General features: G+C 38.2%; 2 protein-coding genes across 2 annotated transcripts in view; one reads left to right on the top strand and one right to left on the bottom strand.

The window, feature by feature from the left end:
* The window catches only part of PALMD (palmdelphin), a 49,741-nt gene extending 37,424 nt beyond the window's left edge, over nucleotides 1-12,317 (top strand). The window contains exons 5-9 of the mRNA XM_017827195.1: nucleotides 3,591-3,705; nucleotides 4,582-4,615; nucleotides 4,712-4,822; nucleotides 5,530-6,624; nucleotides 10,725-12,317. Coding sequence (XP_017682684.1) covers nucleotides 3,591-3,705; nucleotides 4,582-4,615; nucleotides 4,712-4,822; nucleotides 5,530-6,624; nucleotides 10,725-10,768 — 1,399 coding nt within the window. The 3' untranslated portion in view covers nucleotides 10,769-12,317. The remainder of the gene's footprint in view (nucleotides 1-3,590; nucleotides 3,706-4,581; nucleotides 4,616-4,711; nucleotides 4,823-5,529; nucleotides 6,625-10,724) is intronic.
* Nucleotides 12,318-14,413: 2,096 nt separating this feature from the next.
* FRRS1 (ferric chelate reductase 1) overlaps nucleotides 14,414-24,885 on the bottom strand; it is a 27,890-nt gene continuing 17,418 nt past the window's right edge. The window contains exons 7-18 of the mRNA XM_017827196.1: nucleotides 24,737-24,885; nucleotides 23,752-23,931; nucleotides 22,758-22,856; nucleotides 22,073-22,220; nucleotides 21,420-21,536; nucleotides 20,541-20,656; nucleotides 20,172-20,258; nucleotides 19,150-19,247; nucleotides 18,919-18,977; nucleotides 18,010-18,153; nucleotides 16,830-16,891; nucleotides 14,414-16,729 (exon numbers count right to left, since the gene is read on the bottom strand). The exon at nucleotides 24,737-24,885 is cut by the window's right edge and continues 20 nt beyond it. Of these exons, the coding sequence (XP_017682685.1) occupies nucleotides 16,637-16,729; nucleotides 16,830-16,891; nucleotides 18,010-18,153; nucleotides 18,919-18,977; nucleotides 19,150-19,247; nucleotides 20,172-20,258; nucleotides 20,541-20,656; nucleotides 21,420-21,536; nucleotides 22,073-22,220; nucleotides 22,758-22,856; nucleotides 23,752-23,931; nucleotides 24,737-24,885 (1,352 nt within the window). The 3' untranslated portion in view covers nucleotides 14,414-16,636. The remainder of the gene's footprint in view (nucleotides 16,730-16,829; nucleotides 16,892-18,009; nucleotides 18,154-18,918; nucleotides 18,978-19,149; nucleotides 19,248-20,171; nucleotides 20,259-20,540; nucleotides 20,657-21,419; nucleotides 21,537-22,072; nucleotides 22,221-22,757; nucleotides 22,857-23,751; nucleotides 23,932-24,736) is intronic.

Below are 24,885 nucleotides of genomic sequence, written 5' to 3'. Positions count from 1 at the left end.
TTTCTTAATTCAGCTACTACTTTGGCAGAGAAATCTTCCATTTAGTGTCTTGGCTTCTAAGGTTTCCTCTTTCCTCCACTTATTTTTTCCCTCTCAGATAAGCACTACCCCAGAGAAAGAAAATATTCAAAGGATTGATTTAATACAGTAGCTATATCATACTTCCATTTCTTTACAAAAACCAGAAGCCCTGTCAAAAAGATCATTTCTTAAATTGCTCATGTAGCTGCTACACCCTTTCAAGACAAATACAAACTGTGATACAACTTCATAAAGATATCATTGATTCAGAAGTTTCTAAAGATTTAAACACACCAGAAAGATCCTGGCCTAACATTTTAACTGCATGAAGTCCATTTCTTTGAACTATACAAATCGCATATCTTAAAAGTTTTCTTTACTCAAATTCCAATATACACATTTACAACATCCTCTGAAAACAAACCACCAAAATCTATGTTTATATGAGTGCAAAAGAGATGCTTAAGGTCTAGATGCAATCCCAAGTCATAGGTATGAGAACTTTTCTCTAACCCCACTGAGCACTGAATCAGTTCTCTTTATTACCATACAAAGTGGGTGTTAGTATGGGTGTGAGAGCATATATATACTTTAATACTTTTCTTGATCACCCAGCTAAATATATGCAGTTTATAATCTTTGATTTATTTGCGGTTGTGTTTTCTCTCTCTCTCTCCCCACTCTCTCTCTTTTTAATATCTCCAAGATTTTTCCTCCTTTTCTTTCACCTGTGTGTCTTCAAGTGTTTCGAACCAAGAATAAAATAAACCCACAGTATAAGTTAATGATTTTTTCAGTTCATTATGCTTATGTGCATTTTTCATTATTAATTTTCACATGATAAAATTGTGATCAAGTCATCTAAAAATACAACATTTCAATATATTAAATGAAGACTGTTCTGTAAGAAGTGCAGAAATATGGCACACAGTCATTACATTATTTTATGGCTGTCCAAGTATATTCATCCCCCTCATTATAAAATTTTTAAGTTTTAGCACTATAATCAGTACCTTTGATCAGGGTTCTAAGGCCATCTTGCAGAGCTCAGGTCTGAAGTGTTGGTAGCTTTTACATATTTTTTTTTTTGCTTTTACTTTCATCCTGGATTTTTATTCACATCTCAATTCCAAGATCTGTGATACCAAAAAAGATGTTTTCATTAACAGATGAAAGTCCATGTAGTACTCTCTTAGTGTAGCTCTACTTATCTGAGTTTAAATAGGGTAAGAATCATAATATTAATTCAGATTCCTCAAACAGTCACACAGAAGGAAACAAATAATGCCTATCTGCTGGCCTGCATTCAGCTCTTCCAGTCTGCTTACTTTAAAAGGGATGACAGACTTTTATTATTAATGTTGACTGTGGTGTAATATTGTAAATCCTGGCACATAGTAAAGAATAAGTCAAAATACAACACATTTTTCCCCCTCAGGGTTATAGGCCAATATTTCTATTACCCTATTTGTAACTGTGTCTCAGATCATCTAATTGTAACTATTCTGACTGATCTCAGCAACTAGTGATACCAGTTGCAGCTAACTTAAGTCTACAGCCATTGATTGCTGACATGGATTCAAAAGCAAGGGAAGGCATGTTTCACTCAAATGTGGAAGGTTTTGAAATTTTCTTTTTATTTCTTTAAGGTTTTTTTCTTAATAATTGTACTCAGCTTTAACATGTAAGAAACATATAATATAGACTTAACATATAAGAAGAATCAATCTGTGATGGCTTTTAAGCAATACAAGCCTACAGCAAGTGTCAGTGGCCCAAAAGAAATTCTGACTGCTGAGCCTCAATCTTCCTTTTACATAACAATAATTAGCCTAGCAGCCAAGATGAAACTGGCAAAATAGTTCTGGCTTACACTGCTAAAATCTGACAGAGAATATCCAGATAGTATATTTGATATCCCTAAGAGGTAGGCTTACAGCTCTCAGACTAGACCTGGGCACAAACAAGGCTCCTCCTCTAACAAAAAGCCTCTCAAAAAATCGTTCCTTAGTGTTGGAAATCTCACTCAATTGTAATCTTAGAAAGGGAATGCTATTAGCATTTGATGCAAAATGTATCACACCTGTGTGAACTACCCAGTTTTCTCTTGCAAATTCCCTTACGAGGATATTGCTTGAGAAAACAGTGCAAACATGACCCTTCCCAGCTGCCTGTCCTAGGTGCACTGTACCAGTGTGCATTACATGGTTGCCATTCTGCTGAATGGAAATGCTCCACAGAAATGAGATTCCAGCAGTTTTCCCAGAGAAATAAGAACACAAAACGCCAATGAGTGACTAAGGACACGTGAATGTCAGTAAAAGCCTTAGTTCACAGTGCCAAAGAGAAGCCCTTAAAACTTTCTAGTGCTTTTAAATCTGTGGCTACACAAGCTCTGGACTAGACTATTATGAATGCTACAAATAACATCACATGAGCATATCTTGCATTTTTAATCAAGATTCTTCCCCTGAAGAATCAACCTTCAGGCTGTCAGTCAAGCACTGTAACACCTGTTTTATCAAAGCAAAGAATTTTGAAATTCCAGAACCTGCATTCACACATGTAGAACCATGGAAAACTATCTTAGCATCTTGGATCTGAACACAGACAGACACACCCTCAGAAAGCCCCTGCATGATTCTGGGTGTTTGCAAGGTCTTCATTCTTAATCCCATAGAGACTGGAAAACAATAGAGTTTAGTCTTTTGAGCAGGTTTCTTCCATTTCAAAATTCACACCGTTATGAAGTTAGTGTGAAAGCACATTGCTATTATTCTGTATAGCTGTATTAATTTTCATAATAGAAAGTTAGTTAAGAGTAGTTTTATCTACATGTACTTGCAAATACCATTATTATTTTTACCAAAACATGATATCTGTTCTACATCTCATAAATACACATGCAATTTGATTTCCATTGATAGACATGGTTCTCCTGAAATTGTAGCTTCTAATTATAGACTGACTGGAACTTTTCTCAGGGGGGGATCCTCCAGAATATGGTTTGGCTCCAAAAAATAAAATACATATGAGGTGATATACTGTAGCCCTTTAAGTACTACTGGGTACAAGAACATTCTCCTGACTCTCTTTTGCAACAAAAGAATTTGCTTCTTTTCATAATCTGTACCAGTATACCTGCCAAAATCATAACTCCAGTGTCTGTATACTAGATTCCTAATACTAGATTCCTACATCTTAGTTACAACAGAAAAATCACATTTCTTGAGACAGTGTAGAAAATTTGCTTAGAAATGAGGAAATTATGTGCAGGGCCTATATTCCTTATCTATTCCTTCCCTAAACAAGATAATTGCAGTCACTCTTTTCAAAGTAGGCTCAGAAGTAATCTATGGCAGGTTTTGTTTGTTGTTTTGTTGGGGTTTTTTAATGAAAATACTATTTCACACTTATTTCCCAATGCATGTGAAATTGTAAGCTGATGTCATATTAGAGCAAAATTTTTCAGAGTAAGTAAAGCCAGCTTTACTGATGTCCATATTCACAATGTATCAACTCTGCAGTGCTGTTCTCTGATATTAAATCAAATGCAATTGTGATTGCAGACTGGAGAAGGAAATTGAGGCTCTGGAAAGACAGGAAATGGAAGTCTCAGCTAAGGAAGAAGCGATCTTAAAGAAACTGAAGTCTGTTGAGAAAACAACAGAAGACATAATAAAGGTTAGTTCCAAATTATTCCAGAAATAGAGTTTATTACTCATTCATCATCATAACCAGGGAAAGGGGAACTAGCTGGATCCCATAAGTGGTCATAAGCTTTTGTCTAAAATGACAGTAGTCACAAGAGGGGCCAAGATATTCTATTGTTTAAGTGCCCAGATGTCTCAATTTGCTTGTTTACGGGGGTGGGGAAGCAATTCCTATCATTACTCATCTATAGCACATTGCCAAAAAATAGCACTGCCACTGACACCAACCAGCAACTTTGCATCTCGGCCACAGACAGACATAACAGGTACAGACTAAGTACAGACACAGGTGTTTTCATACTCCTTCAGGCGATGTGCCCAGCTAAACTGCATCATGCTTTCCCCTAAGCCCCTGAGAGGTTGTGATGAGACAAAACTTAATGCTATCAGTCATGAGTCTTTGTCAAAAGATCATTTTAGTATTTTAAAATCATCTCAAAAAATATAGTGATGAAACTAAACTTCAGTTCTCCAGTTGTTCTTGTATACACACACTCTCTAAAGATACTCAGGGAGATAAGTAAAACTGGAAAGCCAAAGTGTAACCTTTGAAAAATCTTTGAAGCCAACCAGGTTGAGCCACAGTGGGAGGCTAAGTTACTGTTTAACTCTTCATAATATTTTGTCCTTCCCTGTATGACTTGGAATCATATTGGCAAAAAAGATCACAGAAATTTCACTTTCTCCCTTGCCATGCTCCAACTGATCATGTTTCACTTTTAGCCCCTTCTCTGTATGAAGCTGTGCACTCAAAAGGGTAAAACTATCAGGGAAGCCTAAGCACTGTCTAATTACACCTTAAAACTAATTATCGCATTTATTTTTAACGGTTCTCTTTCCCACCTAGTCTGTGAAGACTGAAAAAGCAGGATTTGAAAAAGGTACGTTTAGTTAAAAGAATATTTTTTGAAAGGTTCTTGTAGAAGCCAGTTAAAACATACTAATGCTTTATGGATCTGTGGATGTTCTTTACTCAGAGTCAGCAGACTATATCTATGCCAGCATACCTGACCTTCCCAAGCACTTCAGGCCTTCCGCACTGAGAAGTACAGCACATGCTGCCACTGATGATGAAGAAAAGAGAAAAGGTACTGCTTACTAGTAACTAGGTGTCAATATGTGCAAAAACTTCCTATTAATTGAATCTAATACACCTTAAGCAAAGAGTAAACATTACAGATATGAGACACTGCTGTTCTCATTTAAGCTGTGTTACTGGTTAGGTCATCAAAACTGAGAGGTGAGACACAGATATGTGCCACTGAGAATAAATCTTTTCACCGCTGACCCTTCTTTCCAGCACTTCATTCCTTTGCCTGGCCAAATTTTAAATACATCTTCCCTTCATAGCATACATTTCACATTTTCTACCCACACTTACAGCTGTTGGGCAGCCAGCAGTAGCCTGGTTATTTCCCAACTACCACAAAAGCCTCCTAAGCTTCAGAGTGCCCAAGACTCTTTAGCATCACAGTACATTGATCCCTTTCAGCTGTTATTGCTCAGCACAACACCAGGGGCAAGGTTAAATCTGGATTTCTCAGTCTATCATGTAATGAAAACTGGCTCCTCAGCAGCTGATTTTTCCTCACAGAGTTAGATCCAAATGAAAGTATTTTTTTCCAGAGGATTTCAGGGGACATTCAAAATGAGAATCCAATATATTGGTTGTGTATGTGATAATATCAAGTATTTGATAATTCATTCCAATAGTCATTCTCTATCACTGTCAGAACTCTTCTATATTTCTTGTAGCTGCTGCATTATCAGTTTAAGCACTTGTTTCTTTCAACAGCATTGTTTGCCATGGAAATTAAAGTTGAAAAAGACATGAAGACAGGAGAAAACACAGTGTTATCAACAATACCTCTTCCATCAAAGGAGTTTAAAGAGACAGGAATTAAAGTCTACGACGATGGCAGGAAGTCAGTCTATGCAGTGTCTTCAAATGGCAGCACAACACAAAATGGCATGGATGAACTTGCTCCTGTTGAAGTGGAGGACCTGCTACGGCAGGCAACTGAAAAAAATTCCCAGTCTCCCACAGAGTATCATGAGCCTGTGTTTGCAAACAAATTTTGCAGGCCAGTTACTCCTCAGAAAGACAAATTAGTCCCTGGACCAAAATGGGAAGACACTGACAGAAGAGAGATGAATGGATTCAGCAATCAGACAGAATTCTCCCCCAAAACAGAGCCCTTTATGCAACAAAATAAAGAGAATGGGCTTGATCTGCCAAAGGTAATACAGTCAAAGTCTCCCTCTCCAGTAATTTCCCATTCAGAGAAGAAAGTGCACACTGATACTGAGAACAGGATGATTAATAATGAAGAAAGAAAAGCTGGACATGAGGAATTAAAACCTTACCAGAACATAAGAGAAAGACATAATGAGACAAGGCTTTTAAGTCCCCACCATCTTAGTGAAACATCCCCTGCACCTCAGGAGGAGGAAGATGTTCGATACAACATTGTCCAAGCTGTGCCATGTTATGTGGACGATTCTGAGCCAGTAACAATGGTTTTCATGGGTTATCAGCGCATTGATGATGACGATGCAGAAGCAGACCAAAAGCTGTCACGATATGATGGGGTTATCCGTGCAGAATTGGTTATCATTGATGATGATGATGAAGATGACAGCAAATCTGAGAAACCAGCATATCATCCCATAGGCCACTACAGTCAGGTTTATCAGCCACCAGGCAGGAAAATCACAGAAGCCCCACAGACAAACCCTGTGAGCAGTCTGGGCACAAGCCTGAACAAGGTACCCCACAAAAATTCCATCTCCCTACAAGAACAAGAGGAATGCTTAAGCTCGCCAACACACCATGCTCATCTTCATGGCCAGGTGTCTGGAGACGGTACAGAAGATCCCTCACTAACAGGTAACAGAAAAGGAAAATCGTGTCACTGCTGTTTGCTCATGTAGCAAACTGATATTGCTCTTATCCACTGGCAACTGTTTCACTTAGTATATTATTTGGATTGTTTCACAGACTAATATGCTACTAATAATCATTTCTTTGCTGTTATTTGTTAAGAAATGCCAATCTACATTTTGGAACTCCTGAATTATTTTGTCTTTAGTAATGCACTAGCTACCATACCAAAATTTGGAAAATAAAGTATCTCAGAAAAGCCATTTCTGTAACCTTCCAAGATTAAAAGTGGTTCTCTTTCAAGTTCCATTAATGCTACCTCAATTAGCAGAATTTGTTTTCATTTCTACCAGGTAACTAACATCATTGCTACTTATCGCTTCCTCCTCACTGGAATGTTTCTGTGCCTGTCTGCATCCCAACTACTTCCTAGATCATCCAAATTGCTCTTTAAATCAGAAAGACAGCTTAATAACCAGCTTTACCTTGTATTTTTCCGAAATCAGCATTGCCAACATTGTCTTGACAGTGTTTATGCAAATTTTAACCTTTTTTCATTAACCTGAGTTCGATATTTTTATAGCTTCATAAAGAGAATGAAACAGTTTTCATCACTACATGTGGTTAGTCCAATAGTCCATAGTATTATTTTTGAATACTTTTTATATTCTATTAATACAAAAGATATCTATTTCTTTCTATAAAGTTTTTATTATAAAAGTTAAAAGAGCAATAGATAAAATCTTCCAGAATCATGGAAAGCTCTTCTTATTATTAAACTGCATTTAAGTATACTTACAGAGCAGCAGATTTCAGACAGTAGTCAGATCCCACATCAAGGAAAGAAAGAATACTGTGCTTGAATTACGGGAAGATCAGGGATCTTGATCCCACATGCTCTCCCTCCAGACTGTATTTCTGCAATTCGGCAACAGAGGTGTAAGGTTGGGCCCTGCCTAAAGCTGTATTAACAGCCCAGCAATTCTTTACACTACAGGTGAAGCCAAGAGAGAGGGGGATCATTGGATCATGTGAGGAGTTTTGAGTATTTTTGCATCAGTAGGCACTGATTGTTCAGTAAACAATGCTCTCAGCTTATCGAAGTATCAACCTCATGGAGTCACATACTCAACAGCTTGAAATACTCCAGCAGTGCTGCCCAGCCTTTCTGATCAATAAGGTCACCGCACCTTTTTATCACTTGATAGACCTTTTCTTCTCTCAAGCACCAATCCTGCCATCTGCATAATTCCCTGTATCCTCCCATACCAAGGGCTGCTGCCAGCAGCTCTTATGCCAGCAAGTGAAGCTAGTACAGGCAAGATAAACCCCTCCAGCAGCTGCTCCAGCCCATTATAATTTGGGGATAGCTCTTTAACCCCCACATCGCATATATATATATATATAGGCAGACAGAGAAGTGACCCACCAGCAGGTTGCTACTGAACAGTTTTTTCATCCCACAGCCTGCTGAGTGGGTGCTCCTGAACAGAACCTGAGAAAGAGTTTTTCAAGCAGTAACCATAAAATCGCAGCACCACTCAGGTGGGCCATATACAGACCATGAGATGTTAGTTGAACACCTCTATCTGTAACCATCTCTGCTTATTTTTGTCTCCCAAGAGAAGCATCTGAAACTTCTACATTTTGCCCTGCGACCTGAACGCTTCCCAAACAATCTGAGTTCTCTTTTGAGGTTAATGGAAAACCAACACTGACTTTCAGGAAAAGGGGCTAAGTGTAAATCCAGCAAAGACATTTGAGAATCTTATGTAAATTAGTATTGGGTCTCACTCATTTTCTTATAACTATTTCAACCACCAATAAGAAAGTAGCCAATTAGGAAAAAAATATCCCAACTAAATTAAAAGCAGTTGGGCAACTGCCTCAAAAATTCTCCCAGTCAGCACTGCCTCCAAGAGAGTGTCTTAATGCCTAGTACAGTTTGGAACCAGGCCATATTCTTCTTTACCCCTCCACCTATTTATTGCCACTCCCTAGGACATTTTTGATCAGAGGAAAAAGCCAGGAAGTGACTCAATTTTTCCCAAGCAGTCCCATAATCCTACTGAGACTTCTAAAAGGGAAACAAAACCAGGAAAGCCTCTCAGTCTAAAACAATGTATTACACAGAGCTGTTTCTTAGAGAAATGAATTGTTTTCAAAGCTGATGTCCAGCCTAGCAGGTTTACCCTAAACATCACCAGTGAAAAGAGATGTCAAAATTATTTTTGGTAACTCATCACTAAAACAACAAACTGTACAACAGAAAAAAAAAATCCTCTCTGAAATTAGAGCTTTGGGAGGCAAATGCAGCATTTAAGCATCAAACAAGCACTGAGAACTCTCTGAAAGAGAATGGAAAGCAAGGAAGCACAGGACACACAAGGAAGATGGTCCCTTATGTAACGATCTTGCTTTGGGAAAGAAATGAACCTTTAGAGCAAGTTACTGAAAACATTAGGGATGGCCAAGGACAACTAGGAGGTAGAGAAATTGTTCCATGTGCCAATCTGTATAGAGAAATATCAGACTAAATCAGGAGCTTTTGGCATGCCCCCAAACTTACAAAGATGTAGGACATACCTCTTTCCATATAGGAACAATTTTCCTTTCCCCCTAAGCTTGGTGGGGGACCAATATCTCAAAGTATGTGCCCTCAGAAAAACCATACAGAGAGAAGGATGACAATGCTATAATTACGACACCAGTGTTTTGCATTAGTAGAGCTTATTTTCTTCTTTAAATTTCAGGCAAATTAATTCAAGTGCAAATGTTTTGAAGATTCAATACTCATCAGGGAAATAAAGAGTCCTTGGGGGGAACAAAGGCTAGACAGAGCAAAATGAATAAGGAAATGGAAAACAAAAGCTGAATAAGCAGCAAAACCTTCTGACAGTGTGGAACAGGCTCTCATGGGCACAAAGGCCCAAGGCTTTTGGCAGTCTAGATGAGCTATTGTTTCCTTACCACTGGAACCTTTGCAACCTTCAAACAACACAAAGGAGACAGCTCCATTTGCATTGAAGAAAGTAACATACAAAAATCCTTTTTAATGAAGACTCATGCATGCCATCTGTGTCTGTAATATATAGAGTAAGACAAAAAGAGACCAGGACCAGGACTTGAATCCCTTAGAATTCCTCAGCCTGCAAGCAGTACACAGTCTTACAGGGCCTTTGTAAGAGCTAAGGTTAACATCACTGGCCCTATGATATAAAGTTACACTCAGATGCTTCTATGATTTGCAACAACTTCAGCATTCAAAACATAACTCAAGCTGGACATTTGCTGACATGTATAAATCAAGCAAACAGCTGCTTTGACCCCCTGTCTCAGTACAGAGACATATGCAGGATGAAGGAACGAGACAGGCTATTTTGGGTGACTCTTCAAACTAACAGGTCAGAGGACTGGAGATTATTCCCACTGCATTCTCAGCTCAACTGTGTGCTGGGGGGGGGAGGCTCTTACATATCAAACAACGGCATTATATTGCTGTTCTAAAAATAACCTTAAATCATTTGCCCTGCACTGTCACTTTCAAACTAACCCACATTATACCCAGTTGCAGGCAGTAGCCATGCTAATGTTTATACAGATACTGTTACTCCATCAGATGAAATCAGGAATATGACTAACCTCCACTCTGACTCAACACCAGGAGAAAAGACAGTTTGCTATGAACATCAAGAGAAAAGGAAAAAGCCTCCACACAGTTACAGCTCCCACTGAGGAGTTTAGTTTAAACAAAGTTTGCTTAATTATTCATGCATCCTTTTAATCTGTCAGCATTCAGCCAAGGACAATACCATTTGTGTTCAATGTGTTAGTGAAGGTAACAGACAAACAGAAGATAGCTGCACTAATTTTCAAATAGCGATAATGGAGTAATTGCTTAATATACTTGCTTTATTGCAAAATTACCAGAACTAACACCTTCTACTGATTTCTTTCTATAACACTAAAACAATGCTTATTCTGCTGGATTAACCACCGGAGGTATGTGTATTCTTCATTTTTCTAAATTGGGAGATTTTCTTCTTTTTCCTTCAGAAATAGAAAGAAAGTCTTAAAATGTAATGACTTTGGTTTTTGTTTTTCAGCTCTGAGGATGAGAATGGCAAAGCTGGGGAAAAAAGTGATTTAACAGCTGTAGTGACATGGAAGTCAAATTTATTACTCAAAGCAGAATAAAGCTAAGAAGACTTTCTTCCACATGCTTTTTCTGGATCATAATGCTTGTTTTGCCCTCTGTTTTATGGGCTATTTTGCCCTCTGCATAATCCAATGGACTTTAACAGACTTTCAGATTTGACCAACTGCCACATACACACAAATCACATCCTAGCTTTTGTTAAAAGTAGTGGGAAGTTACCTAAGGCCATAAATGCAGCGTACATAAAGCATGAAGACATGTGCATACCTGTTCCCACAATCAGGAATATGCTGTTGCTATATACACAGAGCAGATAAACACCCACTGCCATGGAACTTCATGGGACATTGCTTCACATCAAGATGTGCCGATCTATCCCATTTTAACCAAAAATGCCATCCCAGCATTTTCTTTTTAAAAGCACTGGTTAATAAAAAGCTAAACATGAAAGAGAAGATCTGGAACAAATGTAAATATAAAAACTGCTTTCCAATCATGCTACCTTGGCTGAAATTTAAAGCATTCCTTTTTAAGTGACAGCAGAACAAACCAAAAATAGTTGTCAGCATATCTAAATATTTAGCCACCTTCTAGAGCTCCACAGTCCATTCACCCTCCTATGTTACATACAACAGTGTAGCCATCCTCAAACCTTGCTCCCTTCCCTGTGTCACATATGTGCTGCCCACTCACAACCCCATAGATCAATCCTGTATATAGTACTACAAACAGCCTGACCTTCTGAGCATAGTTTCACCTCCCAGCTTGCTCAGACAGTCCTGCTTTTCCAGGAAACTGGTCGCCAGACAGGCAGTGCCTGTTCATCAAAACAAACAAACAAACAGAAACCACAAAAAAGAAAACCAACCATAGTGTTTGGTATTCAGGTTTCAGTTGGCCGGGGAGCTAAAATTAAGCAAGCCTCCCATCAAAAATATAGAGTTGCCAATGGCTTGTCCTGCAGCCCCAACAGAAGGTCTGTTATAGCTGCAGCCACTGCTGGGCACAGTTCTCCAGCAAGGTCCAAGGCTGCCACCAAGGAACAAGTTAATTCTTTTCATAAGGGAGGAGCTAAGGACCCTAGAAGCAGCCATAAGGTACAATCATAACTAGAAAAATCACATCCAGGGCAGATTTTTCCAGTACATAGTTTTGGGAGGGGAAAAGTGCCTCATAGCACACTACATACAGCCTTATATTCAAATCAGTACAATAGCTTTAATTTGCTAGGCCTTAGCCTGGTTTGAAACACTAAGCAGATAAAGCTCAGGTTGTGTTATTCTATCATAGCTGACTCAAGTTGTGCACCAGCAAAAAACCACTAACTTTTTCACTGGTCTTCTTTTCAAAGCAGGAAACTGAAGCTACTACCTCATACTGAGGCATGATAGTAGTAATTGGCTGACTTGTAGCCTCTAAACACTTGGTGGCTCCCAGTCTGCAGATTGTAATAATCTCAAATTTTAAGACTTGTCAGAAATGGTTACCTGGAGAGTGAAATAGTAAATAAGAACAAATAAATTTAATTGTAGTACACTTCCTCTATGTCTACCCTGGGGTTTTTTTGTTGTTGTTGTTTTACAGTGGGGTTTTTTTCTTATGCTTCTTCTGTTATTTGCTGGTTGTGAGACCAGAGAGCTTCATCCTCAACCAAAGAGTTGGACTTGATGATCCTTGTGGGTCCCTTCCAACTCCGAATATTCCAGTGATTTTGTGAACTCTTAACAGGATACACCAAAAAGTGAGAGAGTAGGAAAGCAATATGATTTAGTCACGAGCAGTTTTTGTAACAGCAGCAGACGCCTATGCCTTTCCCTACAATCTGTGCTATTAAACTTAAAAGCTGCAGAAAAGAGAGCAAAAATGCAACAACCATCATAGTACTAGTCAAAGCAGTTCAAAGGAAAGCAGACTGAAAAGAGACTTCACAATAGGGAATTCATAGTAATCTACAAGTGAAATTCACTACCAATACATGAAAAGTAACGTAAGAGAAGCACGTTCTGAAGAACTTGTCCTGTGCTGATTGTGCTGTGCCACTTCCTCAGGTATACGGAACAGTTCTTCCCTTCATGCACACCCCTTAGAGAAGCTGGGATCAGATTGATGTGAGCAAAGAATTCAGACATACTAGCAGAATATCCCTGTTAACCATCCCTCTACTCACTTGGACTCTTCCTTCAGTCTGTACCAAACGTCTAAAATCACTGAGATATTAACTTCTGCATTGAAATACAGAATATTGCAGTTTTTCCTAAGTAACTGCCATTTATCTTATTTGGAAAGGGATGTTCCCACACAGAGCACAATTTACATGCATGACAAAAGAAAACAGTCCATACTTGCTCAATCAAAAGCTTAAGCACAGGTATCAAGCAAACATCCATTCCAAAATGTCCATCCGTATGAGCTGACTTGAATTTAAAGATTGGAGTTTCTTAATAAAGCTTGAGATTCTTCCCAATTAGTTCATTTAGGAATACTTTCTATTTTGGACAGCCTTTACACGTCTCAAGTTTAAAGAAAGCAAGTAAATGAAAAGCACTGTTATCTGAACAAGGGCGCCACGCAGTGTTACAAACCGGGATGGAAAACACAAGGCAGGCGATCTCTCTCTAACCTTCCCTAGGTAAATGAAAAACATGGCCGTAATTACTCTGAACATAATTACTCCCCATCTTGTGATTTTTAACAAAACAGGAAACAATTTAGAGCTCAGTGTAAGGAGGAGAAATGAAGCATACCTTTTTCTGGCTCATTCTGCAGCCTGAAATGTCAACTAACAAAAACTTACACCAAGTAAAGCACAGCAGCAATGAATTCTATTGCACTTGAGCTTTGTGCATCAATTAATTTTCCTTCAAAGCATAGGCACGGAACATGATTTGTAGCTAAGCCAAGAGCAGAGGACAAGTATGTGGAGGCTGCACCTAACAACTCAATCAAAACAGTAAATTACTTGTTGTGAGACTGATCACAAATTTCTACTTGGCTAGGAGTGTTTGCCTGTCTAGAAGAAGCCAAACAGAAATATGCTAACTTTAATTTGTCGCCACAAGTTTGAGATGAAAAGAAAACACTGAAACCTCAACTCTTCTGGCAAAGAAGTTTTCTTGACCTCAGTGTGACTCTTTTAGGAAGCACAGCAATGGGAGTTTTCTTCTATGCAATATTGTATAATTCAAGGAAAAAAAAAAAATATAGCAGCCACTAGTGTCTCTACAACAAGACTACCTGTCACCTCTTTTCCTGCCAATATCAAACACTTCCATGGACTTTTTTTTTTTTTCAAAGGAGTATACCAGAAATTTTGGAAGTCACTAAATACAATGACATTTTCCATCCTCTTATCAGTCATGCAGGAAAAGGGCAGAGGTGGTTATGTGAACAGACATTACATAAAATTAGCAAGTCTTTCAATCAATTAAGTTACAATACTGCACATAAGGGCTCATGTAAAAAACTGCACAATATTACAAGCAATGGGAAGAAACAAGTTCTCCAGAGCAACTGACAAATTTGCCAATTGTAAAGTTGTATTAGATGTCGAACAAGGAATTTTTCTTATTCTTGAGGAAAAGAAACTGCATTATGAAGCGAAATTATTTTAATATTCAATTTCAATACTAGTTTGTCCAAGAAGGATTTAGATAGCTTTAATTTATAAAACAACATTGACAAAAACCAGACAATCCATTTTGCTCCCAGGCAAGACTTTTCTAGTTTCTATTTGACAGTGTTTTCACATTACTAAAAAGGACAAAACCTTCTACTGAGATATTTACATTCAAGTTTTAAAACCCCTGTTTACGTGTTCACTGTCACACGTAAATGAAACAACACACAGTACAGCTCTTGTATTACAGAAAGAACTGCCATTGACTTTAATTTAAAAAGCCATCAGTCGTGTCTATGTTGAGTGATTTGTCTTCTGTACACTTATGATATATGAAGGAGTCCCAAAAAACTGTAGCACTAGACGGGCCTGAGATTCCCAGGCTTTTGAGATCAGAGTTCCCTAAAAAACCCACAAACCCACACAACTGGCCCTCTGCTTCTTGCCCTTCAGCCTGAGTTGTGACTCATTTCTTCTTAGTCCCCCTTTCCCAATCGGATTGACATGACTTTTTCAGCTTCCAGGAGGAAGGTGGATGATTCAAGTTATACTCACTCACAGTCAGCTGCTGCTTATGAAGGGATTAATCTCAGCTCTATAAATGCCCTCATAGATAAATCATACACTTGAGCAGCCAAAAAGAAGATCACCAACTACAAACAAGCTTGTAGTTTTCTGAATATTGTTCCCTGCACTGTGGACTTGGGGAGATGGAGGAAGATACAGAAATAGACAGCTTTAGTAAATGGAGAGAACCACCATCTGACCCGCACCTACAAGTATTTTAGAGCTGTCCATCAGGTAGTAGAGAGATGTTGCTGTAAAAGTCTATACCAGGCCAGGCCTTACTATTTACTAGTCTATCCAATACTTCAACACCTTCATTCCCAGCTAGCTTAGTAGCCCTGGACTGAAAATATATTTTGAAGTGTTGCAACTGAAAATCGATAATTTCCAGTACCAAAAATGAAGACACGTGGAAACAAGCTGTTCAGGGCCATAAAACAAACGTAAAGTACTGTACTGCATAGCATATTAAGGGCTTGTTTCCAAGATGCCATTTTAGGAGTGTCCTTCCATACTTAGGCACACCATGAACCAAAAAGGTTAAACAATATAGTCTCTTTTTGTTCTCTGTACCTAGTTCATATACTTAGATAAAACTTTTGACTAAAAAAAAGCCCTCCCATACTCTTAAAAAATAGAATCGTTATAGAATTCTTTTAGTTTCGTCTTTAGATATGGCAGCTAAGCGACTCTCACTTAACATTAACAGAAGCTGCTTTTCCTGAAGTCATCCTAACTCCTAATGCACATTTCACTCAATAGCACAAATACAACTGCAGCATTCCTGAGCAAGCATTTTCACTTCCATTTAAGCATCAATTGGCATCGTACTCACACAGAAAAGTAATTCAGAAGCCACAAGCAACCAGGAACAATAAAACACAGAAATCCATACACAAAGAGAGGTTCTTCCTGTTTGAGTTTTGGATAAGTACAACTGGGTTTAATACCCTTATGTTGCAAATGCTTTCTCTTTATGGTTTAGAAGCACTGAGGGGGGTGAGATGGACAAGTATTTTGAGTGAGGCAGATGGTAGTTTTACTAAAGGACTGAAGTTCCCACGCTGCTATGTTTGTCATGTAAGTATACTGCTCTTAGAGCAGAGAGTGCATTTCTTGCTTTTAACTGTTGTGTATTTAGTTCATGCCTCAATCTGAGTTTGTGACATTTTTTCACTAAGTTCTGTATTTTGGTTTTGGGGGGGTTTTAATGCACAAAAGTATCACAAGCAGGAAGTAGTCACATCACATACCACACAGTGAACAGATATGACAAAATCCAGATCAATCTTTCCAGATTCCCCAGTGATATTTACAAAAGGTTTAGGGAATTGATGATCAAAACACTTTCAGCACATCTTCTCAGTCTTCTTAAACTATAAGCTTCAATCAAGTTAACTACTGTGCTTAAAAAAAAAAAAAAAAAAAGACTTTATTCCTTACTCAGGCAAAAATTCCCATTAGAAGTTCCTGCCAGAAGACAGCTTTTGTAGGACTGCAGCATCCTTCTATAGATTTGAATTCCAGATCTCCCTAACACCAAGCATGACACACGTGCTATTTTTCTTCCATTACATCTCCAGGGAGGTGTTGAGAGAAAAGTTGTAATAGAAACCATTTTTTTTCATATTTTTCGACTGCATAGTATTTCATCACAAAATTTTCCATTACTTATTTCATATTTTGTTGACTGCTATCAGAAAGGCAACAAGGAATATTATGTTTCCACAGATATAGATGGTTAACACAACCTGTTTAAACAGATGACCCTGCAAGAAAAGGGGAAAAAAGTCATTGAACTGTCAGTCTTTTTATTGGTTTAAACAATCATCCCATTTCACAATAGTTATTTACCAAATTGTGACTCACCTCTGCTTCTGCAGATGTTAGTGACTGCAGTATCTGTACTCTGTCATCCTCTATCACTTCAACTGTTCGTGGGAAGAAAAAAGAAGTTAAATCTGCTTTTAAGAGGAAGGGGGGGTTCATTTTTATACCACAGAAGTCTTGATCCTGTGACAGTCTTGCACAGCATCAAGTCTGAAAAAGGACCTGGAAGCTGCATTTGACACTTCATGGCCTGTGCTATCATACCCACAGCACAAGAGAAAAATTATTCTGAGGCTGACCTACAAAAAGTAAATTCTGGACACTCAAAAGGAAAAACATTTTGTCTCTCTTGCTAGACTGAAAAACCAAAACACTGAGTTTTAAGTTAATATCCTTTCCTTTTACATGTTAAGGTAACTAGAATTCATTAAGAAGTATTTTTCATAAGCCAACATCAGAAAATTCATTGTTCAAACATTTCAGATTAATTTCTCTATTTCTAGGAAATAATTACTGCAGTTAAATCTAAATTCACGTGTTTTATAATCACTCCTATTCCACTTGCCACCTTACACAGCCTCTTAATTAATTACACCTCTTCAATTCTGCAGATGTCTCATCTTTGACTTAGATACAGGTCATTTACATGCGCAGTCATCTCCTCTGTGACACCAGCCAGTGAAGATAACAATTCCAATGAAAGTACTACCTGTCTCTTCACTAGACACACTAGAGTCAAGATTTCAGCTTCATTCCCCATTCACTCAAAAGTGCAAGCATCTAAGCTCAAGTTTCTGATCATTCTGTTCACACAATAACAGCCATTCATAGCAGCAGTTTGTCAACAATAAAATGCAGACTAAATCTGTGACTTAAGTCTAGGCTTAACATACCCACCTGGGATCAAAATTGCCAACAATGACAGATTCTTAGAAGATATTTATGCATGTCAGTCTGCCCCTATGAACTGTGGTTTGAGAGACGAAAGGCTACTATTTAAAAAGGCACAAACCATTTTTCAAGACAAAAGTGTTCTAGAAAAATGAGGGTTACTTCCACATTAGTTTGTACAGAAGGTATAACACTATTACCCAAGAGTTACTCCTTTTCAGCTTCCAAAGTTAGAGGCTGAAGAGCACCTCCTGAAATTCAATCCACATTGTTACATTTTTTATGCTCATAGAGCAAAGTGACAACAAGAATTGTTCTGGGTTTGTACCTTTACGTATGAGACAATAGCTGTGTATTTCCAGAAGAACATCAATACCAACATGCCAAGCTACGAAGCCAATCATTGTATAGGTGTCCCACGTGTCTGGCAGGTCAAGGGCTGGTAGATCCATTCCCAAGAACATAGTCACCACTAGTCAGTAAAAATAAGACAAAGATGCTAAGAATGCTGTGCCAGGCCACTTCTAAAGCGCTCTCAATGCTTTTGGCAATAGATTTCCCATGAATTGCTTACAACTGCTAGAGGAATGAGGTTAAAGGAGTTCATGCAGCTGAAAGTTTTTTGGGTTTTTTTGTTTGGTTTGGTTTTTTTGGTTTGTTTTTTTTTTTCTGTTGGGGGGGTGGGAGATTGTGTTTTCTTGGTGGTGTGAGAGGTAAGACAGGAAGAAAAGAAAAAGGCCAAGACAGTGCACTGAGTAGGTTGAAAACTGACACAATACAGCATTTGCGACTTCCAGCAAGCCCACAGCACCACACTATTTGTGCTTAAGCTGCCTGTGGAAACCTGTCTCTATTACTAGAATTAAATCCAGCTTCTGGTTCAATAAGTGAGACTTCTCTCCCACTAAATAACATTGAACAATGTTACTGAAAGAACATTATCCTCAAATCTTCCAAGATAAAAAGAAATTACTGAAAATAAGAACAGGTTCTCATTACAGAGATATTTCAGGTTTGTCAGTAATTTCTTTAGTTTTAAACAGCCACCTTTTCCTCTCTAAAAGTGGTACCCAAAGGCCACTTAAAACTCACACAGGAGATGGCCAGCAAGAAAAAGAATCTTCACACATGCCTGGACTGAATGTCCATAGATGCTTTAGACCAGTAATAGGCCAAACAATGAACAAAATTGCTTTAAATCAGTTAAATGGAAGTTAAAACTATTATTTCTACTCACCAGCTAATATTCTAGCTGTTGTACCAGTACTCCAGTGAAACCAGTTAAATAATTGCCTCCTACAAAACAATTACACACATTTTATTGATTACATAGTTGGGGGAGGGAGGAGGAAATCAAAAAAATGTTTTTGCCTACTTTAAACTTGTAAAAGCTTTTCATTGTAAAAAGAATTTGTAAAAAACAGGCAAGTTTAATTCCTGTGGCTGTAGCTTGATGAGTTAGTTGTACCTTGGGGCATGATGAGATGGTCTGAAACCTGCCATGAGTGGTTGAAAGATCGTCAAAGCCATCACAGCACAGCCAAGGTAGGGATGAAAACCTGCTTGCTAAAGAGAGAGGACACTTTTTAAAATATCATACCTATATAAGCATAGAGAAAAAAATACCAAAAGGTTGAAAATTTTATTTATTCTTTTATTAGTAGGTTACAATGATGGAGCAACACTGGCAGAAGCAACAGGACACAGTAAGCTGCCCTGCAGCCAGATGGAGATTGTTTACCTTGGCAGCACACACATTAGTATGTCAGTCCAGGGCTTGTCCCACCTTTTTGCTGTACTGAGAAATTCTACAAGCTGAAGAGCAAAGTAATATGACTGTAGAAGCTATGCTCTAAGCTCTTCAGCCTTGATTCTGTGTCTTCAGGAGAGGCCTTTTTTTTAACTCCTCCCAGCATGGTCTCCCTTCTCACCCTGACTATTCTAATTAATCCTAAAACACTTATTCAATTTTTCTAGCTCCTAGTTCATATCTGTGACCACATTCTCCCATCCTCAATTCAGATAATCTCTAGATTTTCCAATTTCTGGTGTCACCTTGTACCAAATATAATACAGATGAGAGCAACGGGTATATAATCTCTATCTACTGCTCCAGACTAAGGTTATCACTGGATACAGGTACTCACATCTAAATTCATAAAAACACTTATTTCCAGCAGGTTTACCACACTAAGGTCATCCTCACTCCCCTCCCAAATTCAAGCTCTCCAAGGAAATATGAAGACCAAAATAGTATATAAAGAAATCATGAGCAAGGAATTTTTGGGGAAAAAGAGAAAGGAAGGAAAGCACTGTCATTTTTCAACTGCAGGTAAAGGAAACAACATTCCTCTTTTGTGTTGCTAGGATTTGAATCCAGCCTACTTAAGAACACCTTTCACAGCAATTTGCTGTCATCAGTGGACCTCTTTCTCATTCATTTGGTCCTACCTTTGGATTAGAGTTAACAAGACAAAAGCACACACTTACTTGGCTCCAACCTCCTCGGTATATGAAAGGCAACACAAAAGAAATGCTTGTAAGCAAGACTGTGGTCAACATAAGCATACGATGCACCTAGAAAAGTTAAGTTTGCTTTTAGAAACTCTACAGCTTTCTTAAGACATCATTGAAAGACATTAAACAGACATCAGTTAAAGATGTTCTTGGTGCCCTCTTTAGACTTTGCTTTTACTAGTAAAGTACATAAACTGATTCATAATTGTTTCATTTTATAAAATCAAAGAAAGAAGGAAATCACACCATATTTAGTCTCCTGTTTCTTGAATTTAGTAAGTTTATAGTTCTGCTTACAATAATGCTAGAAAACACAGCTGGAGATATGGGTATTTTGCCCACCTGAAACCACATCTCCTTTCCAAACAGGAATGAATGAGCCCAAACAGGTTTGAAGAATCGTGCAACAATAACACCAATACTAACTGTGGTAATCCAAGCAACAAACATTAGAGCTCCTGAAAATTGAGGGGAAAAAATACAAGGTAAATTAGTAACTTAAGAGCACTTGAATACAACTTAAAACACTATGTAATAGCTCAGTCCCTATGCATATGCTCAGAATTAACCAGTGAGTAAAAACTTACCACCTGGTTCAGACTACAGCCTTACAGCACTTATCTTGCTAGAGGGCAGAAGCATCCATGTAAAAGATAATCATACTATGCCCACACAGCACAACAGAGCAGCTCTGTTCTATACAAAGTGCACATTTCACACATGCTAATACAGTCCCTGCATACTGGTGATAGACAACATTCTGTCACCAACTCAGACGTCAGAGGATGAAAGATGACATTCCTACAATCTGTGTGAGAAATAAATGAGTGACTCTCATGGACCTGTGTTAAAGTCCAGTACTGTGAGAGAGAAAATTGCCATTAACTTCAGTGACTCCAGACAGCCAGTTGAGTGGTTTCTCATTTCAAATAGAACTAAGCAAATAATGCAGTTAGAACAACTTGAACCAGAGAGTAAGAGGTAAAGAGAAACAAGTCCTAATCATAAATTTTAGGGAAATGGCAAATGCAGGTTCGTTTTCCAGGGCAAAAAGAAACAATGCTGCTCTTGAAAAATTATAACTTCACTCTGCCACCACAGTAGTGGATCCTGCTAGCCAACATGAATGCCAGAAAGACAGGAGGAAATACCTACTCTGCAATAACTCTACAGTCTCAGGAAGTCTAGAGCTGGAAGACAAAACTAGAAGCTGCAGCTTACCATGAGCCTTGATAAGCCGTGGGGACCGGGAGCCTCCAACATCCCGAGGAGGACCCGTGACATTGTACAGTCTGTCGGTGATCAGGGGCTGACGATGATGTTTGTATATTAGTCCACCTAAGCAGTGACATAAAGTGGTTTATTTATCACTAATGAAAGCCACTGCACCTGTAAGTGTGCCCATTCCTTATTCATGAGTGTCGTGCCATTGAGCATAATTGTACAAACTAAATTTTGACATGCAATACGCTAAGAACCTAAGATGTCATCTAAGATATCTTGCACACTTAATGTACAAGAACCAATCCACCACTCCACAGGAAATATCTTTCTCCTCCACATGCACAAGACATGAAGAATAATTCCCTTAGATGCTAGTCTCTATTTCAAAAGAAACAATGTGTCCAGTTCTCAAGAAGCTACCAATTCCTAGCATCAAGTGAGCACACAACAACACATGCATGAGTAAGTTTACAACTTCAAAAAGCAAACCCATGATCCAGAAAGGTAGTAAAGGTGTCTAGATTAAGGCCCTCAAACTTGGGAACCTTAGTTCAGACACTAGTTCTCAGCTAAGCCATATCTTACAGAAGGGTTACTAACTCATTTAGAGCTGTTTAAAGAAAAGCAACCACATGTAAATCAAAGTTTACCTTCACTAGATTCCCCATCTGCCAGAAAGATGTAGTAACTGGCATCCAGATTAAATCTCTCTTTATATGCAGGAAGATGAATACTCCTTCTGAAAGAACATTGAAGAACACCATCCACAAGCCTCCATGACACATCTTCAAGGGCATTCTGTGAAACAGCAGATACTTAATACCCAGTGTTTTCAGATTTGCAGAGTAATAGGCTTAAAAGTAACCCTCAAAGAGTTACTTAAAAGTAATCCTGCACAAGAATGTCACTGCTGCACAAACAATATCAATGATCTGAGGAGGGGAAATATCTCTTGCATGCCAGTAAGTCAACACAGCAACATAGGGGTTGGACTTATTATCACCAATTTTTCCAGCTCATGATCTCCTCTTCCCTTTCAACCTTTAATCCAAGATATATCAATTGCAACTGCAGCTCTAGCAAAGAGATAGAGTAATAATAGGCAGAGGTTCTCAATACAGTAAGTTCCCACCATGTGACTTATTTTTACAAGTTAAATTTAGACTTCCAAAGTTAACATTTACTAGAAAGTAAGAGTCCAACCAATCTCACCTTAACAAACTATGGATCCACCTTAGTACTTGCATCTGCTGTGCAAAATAAAAGCACAAAGAAACACTATACCTAACTTCAAAACTACATTTGTGGAAGGGTCTTAGTTGTTTTCAAATGTACCTCCGAATCCAAGAGAGGACGACTTCGTCCCGTCAGATGGGCAGTGCTCACGTGAACACGGTGGTCCTCATTAATGCACAGATACGCATCATCACCACCCTGAAGAGTTTAAAAGAAAAACACATATAGCTGAATAAAAAACACCACTGGCAGTCTCCAAAAGCTCTTTGATTTAATATAGGCACAGCAAGACCTCAGACAGATTCCTGTAGTTATCAAGCTATTATTTCCCATCTTTCAAACACATCAGCATTATTACAGAGGAACCACATTAAGTCAAACAGATGACATAGAAACACACTATAATTTGCACATTCCTCCCTTCCAAACTAACAGACATATTATCAGAAGTTTCTTTAATTATTTAGAATTTACTGAATTAACTAGGCAAGACAGAGATGGATGTTGATGTTATTTAAAAATCCACTTCAGTTACATGATGGTTTTCTTCACAGTTGTAAAGACAAAGCGTTGTTAAGAACCAAGTGTTCCTGCACTAGGGATATGAATATAAACAGTATCTCCTTTGTGCAACAAGTAGTTTATGGATTATGGATTTGTCAACAGCATCATCCCTTCACTTTAACATCAATTTGAAAAAGGACCTTTAAACATTTTTTAAGATTGAATGGAGTTATTTCTAGACAAACAACTATCAAAATGAAATGGTTTTCAGAATAACAACTCAGCTTCTAACAGGTGAGGGGTTTTGGCTAGGTAACAAAGAAAGATTGATTTAACCAGGAATTTCAGTCAACAGACAGGCTGGATTCTGCCATAGCAGATATCCATAGGGAAATTCTATTGCAATTAGTCCTGAGCTAAAACTGAATATCCACTACAAAAGACAACTTCTGTTTTAGCACTATGGGAGAGTCACACTTCATCTGACATGTCACATTATTTCCATTTTCCATATGCATGTTTTACTAGAGTACTACTCAAACTTTACTGAATTCACAAAAGCAACTACGGAAATAGAATAGAAACTCACCATCCACTGGTCATGGGACAATGCAAATGCTAAATAGCCTTCACTTGGACCACTCATTTCAATAAATACTGAACTCTCTTCTTTTTGGAAGGATAGAAAAAAACAGGAAGCACTTCCAGGATCACAGTTTGAAGGGTTCCTAATGCAGAACTTCATAATTCCACAGCCCGAGGCACTAAACTAGATAATTAAGGAAACAAACAAATCAAACAATGAGAGTTTCCCTCCTCTCCCACCCTTTCTACCCATTCTAGAAAAAGCATACAAGGAACAACAAAGTGACATCTGTGTCTTACACACCAATCTCTTAACCCATGTCTACAAGTGCCCTAGGACAAGTAAGATGATGATGAATTCCAAGTTGTACTTTTACTCAAGCTGAACTTCTGCCTTAAAGACATTACAATAGAATAACTTCGAAAAGGTAGTAAAAATTTCAGAGAAATTTCCTTTAATTTAATATTTAGAGAGGTAATATCAGCTGTAGGATAAGGAAGCTTTGTGTTTCCTTTTCAAAGTACAAACTCCATTGATACACACTGAAAAAAAATACATGGATTAAAAGTCACAGTTATCCTGGATCAAACAGTGATGCTTGCTCAATCCATTCAAAAATCAGTAATAGTAGTCAGTAACACAGACAAACTCCCAGGAAGGTTTCTGAGCCTGCAGTTGCTAAATAGGAAACTGTTGGTCAAGACCAGAGCAAGTCTTTCCCATCTCTCTTCAGAGTTATGCATAATATTTTCTTATCATTAAGTTCTAAATATTCTGTCTACCTTTTGACCTGTGTGCAGCATGAGAACATTTAACCCTCAGAAGTTCAAGCTACTCAACTAACACAAGAGGGTAGCTGGTTACATTCTTAGTCTGAGATATCAAAGTTACTCATCTCTCCTTTTCTGTCAAGAGCCTGTATCAATGTAATGATGTTAGATTCCATTAATCATAATCATTAAAGATAGATTTATTTATCATTACTTACTGGCTTTGATAAGTGGGAAACTGGGTATGAAGTTGACACAGCCGCTGAAGTTGCATGCAAAGGTGTTGTTGGGGACAGCACATCAGGCTGAGAAACAATGGGACCCGGAATCTTCACCCAGAAAGTCCTGTATTTCTTGACAACTGTGG

This window comes from Lepidothrix coronata, unplaced genomic scaffold (assembly GCF_001604755.1).
Source record: "Lepidothrix coronata isolate B3197 unplaced genomic scaffold, Lepidothrix_coronata-1.0 Scaffold136, whole genome shotgun sequence".
Taxonomy (NCBI): domain Eukaryota; kingdom Metazoa; phylum Chordata; class Aves; order Passeriformes; family Pipridae; genus Lepidothrix; species Lepidothrix coronata.
This window is presented reverse-complemented; position numbering and strand designations above follow the sequence as displayed.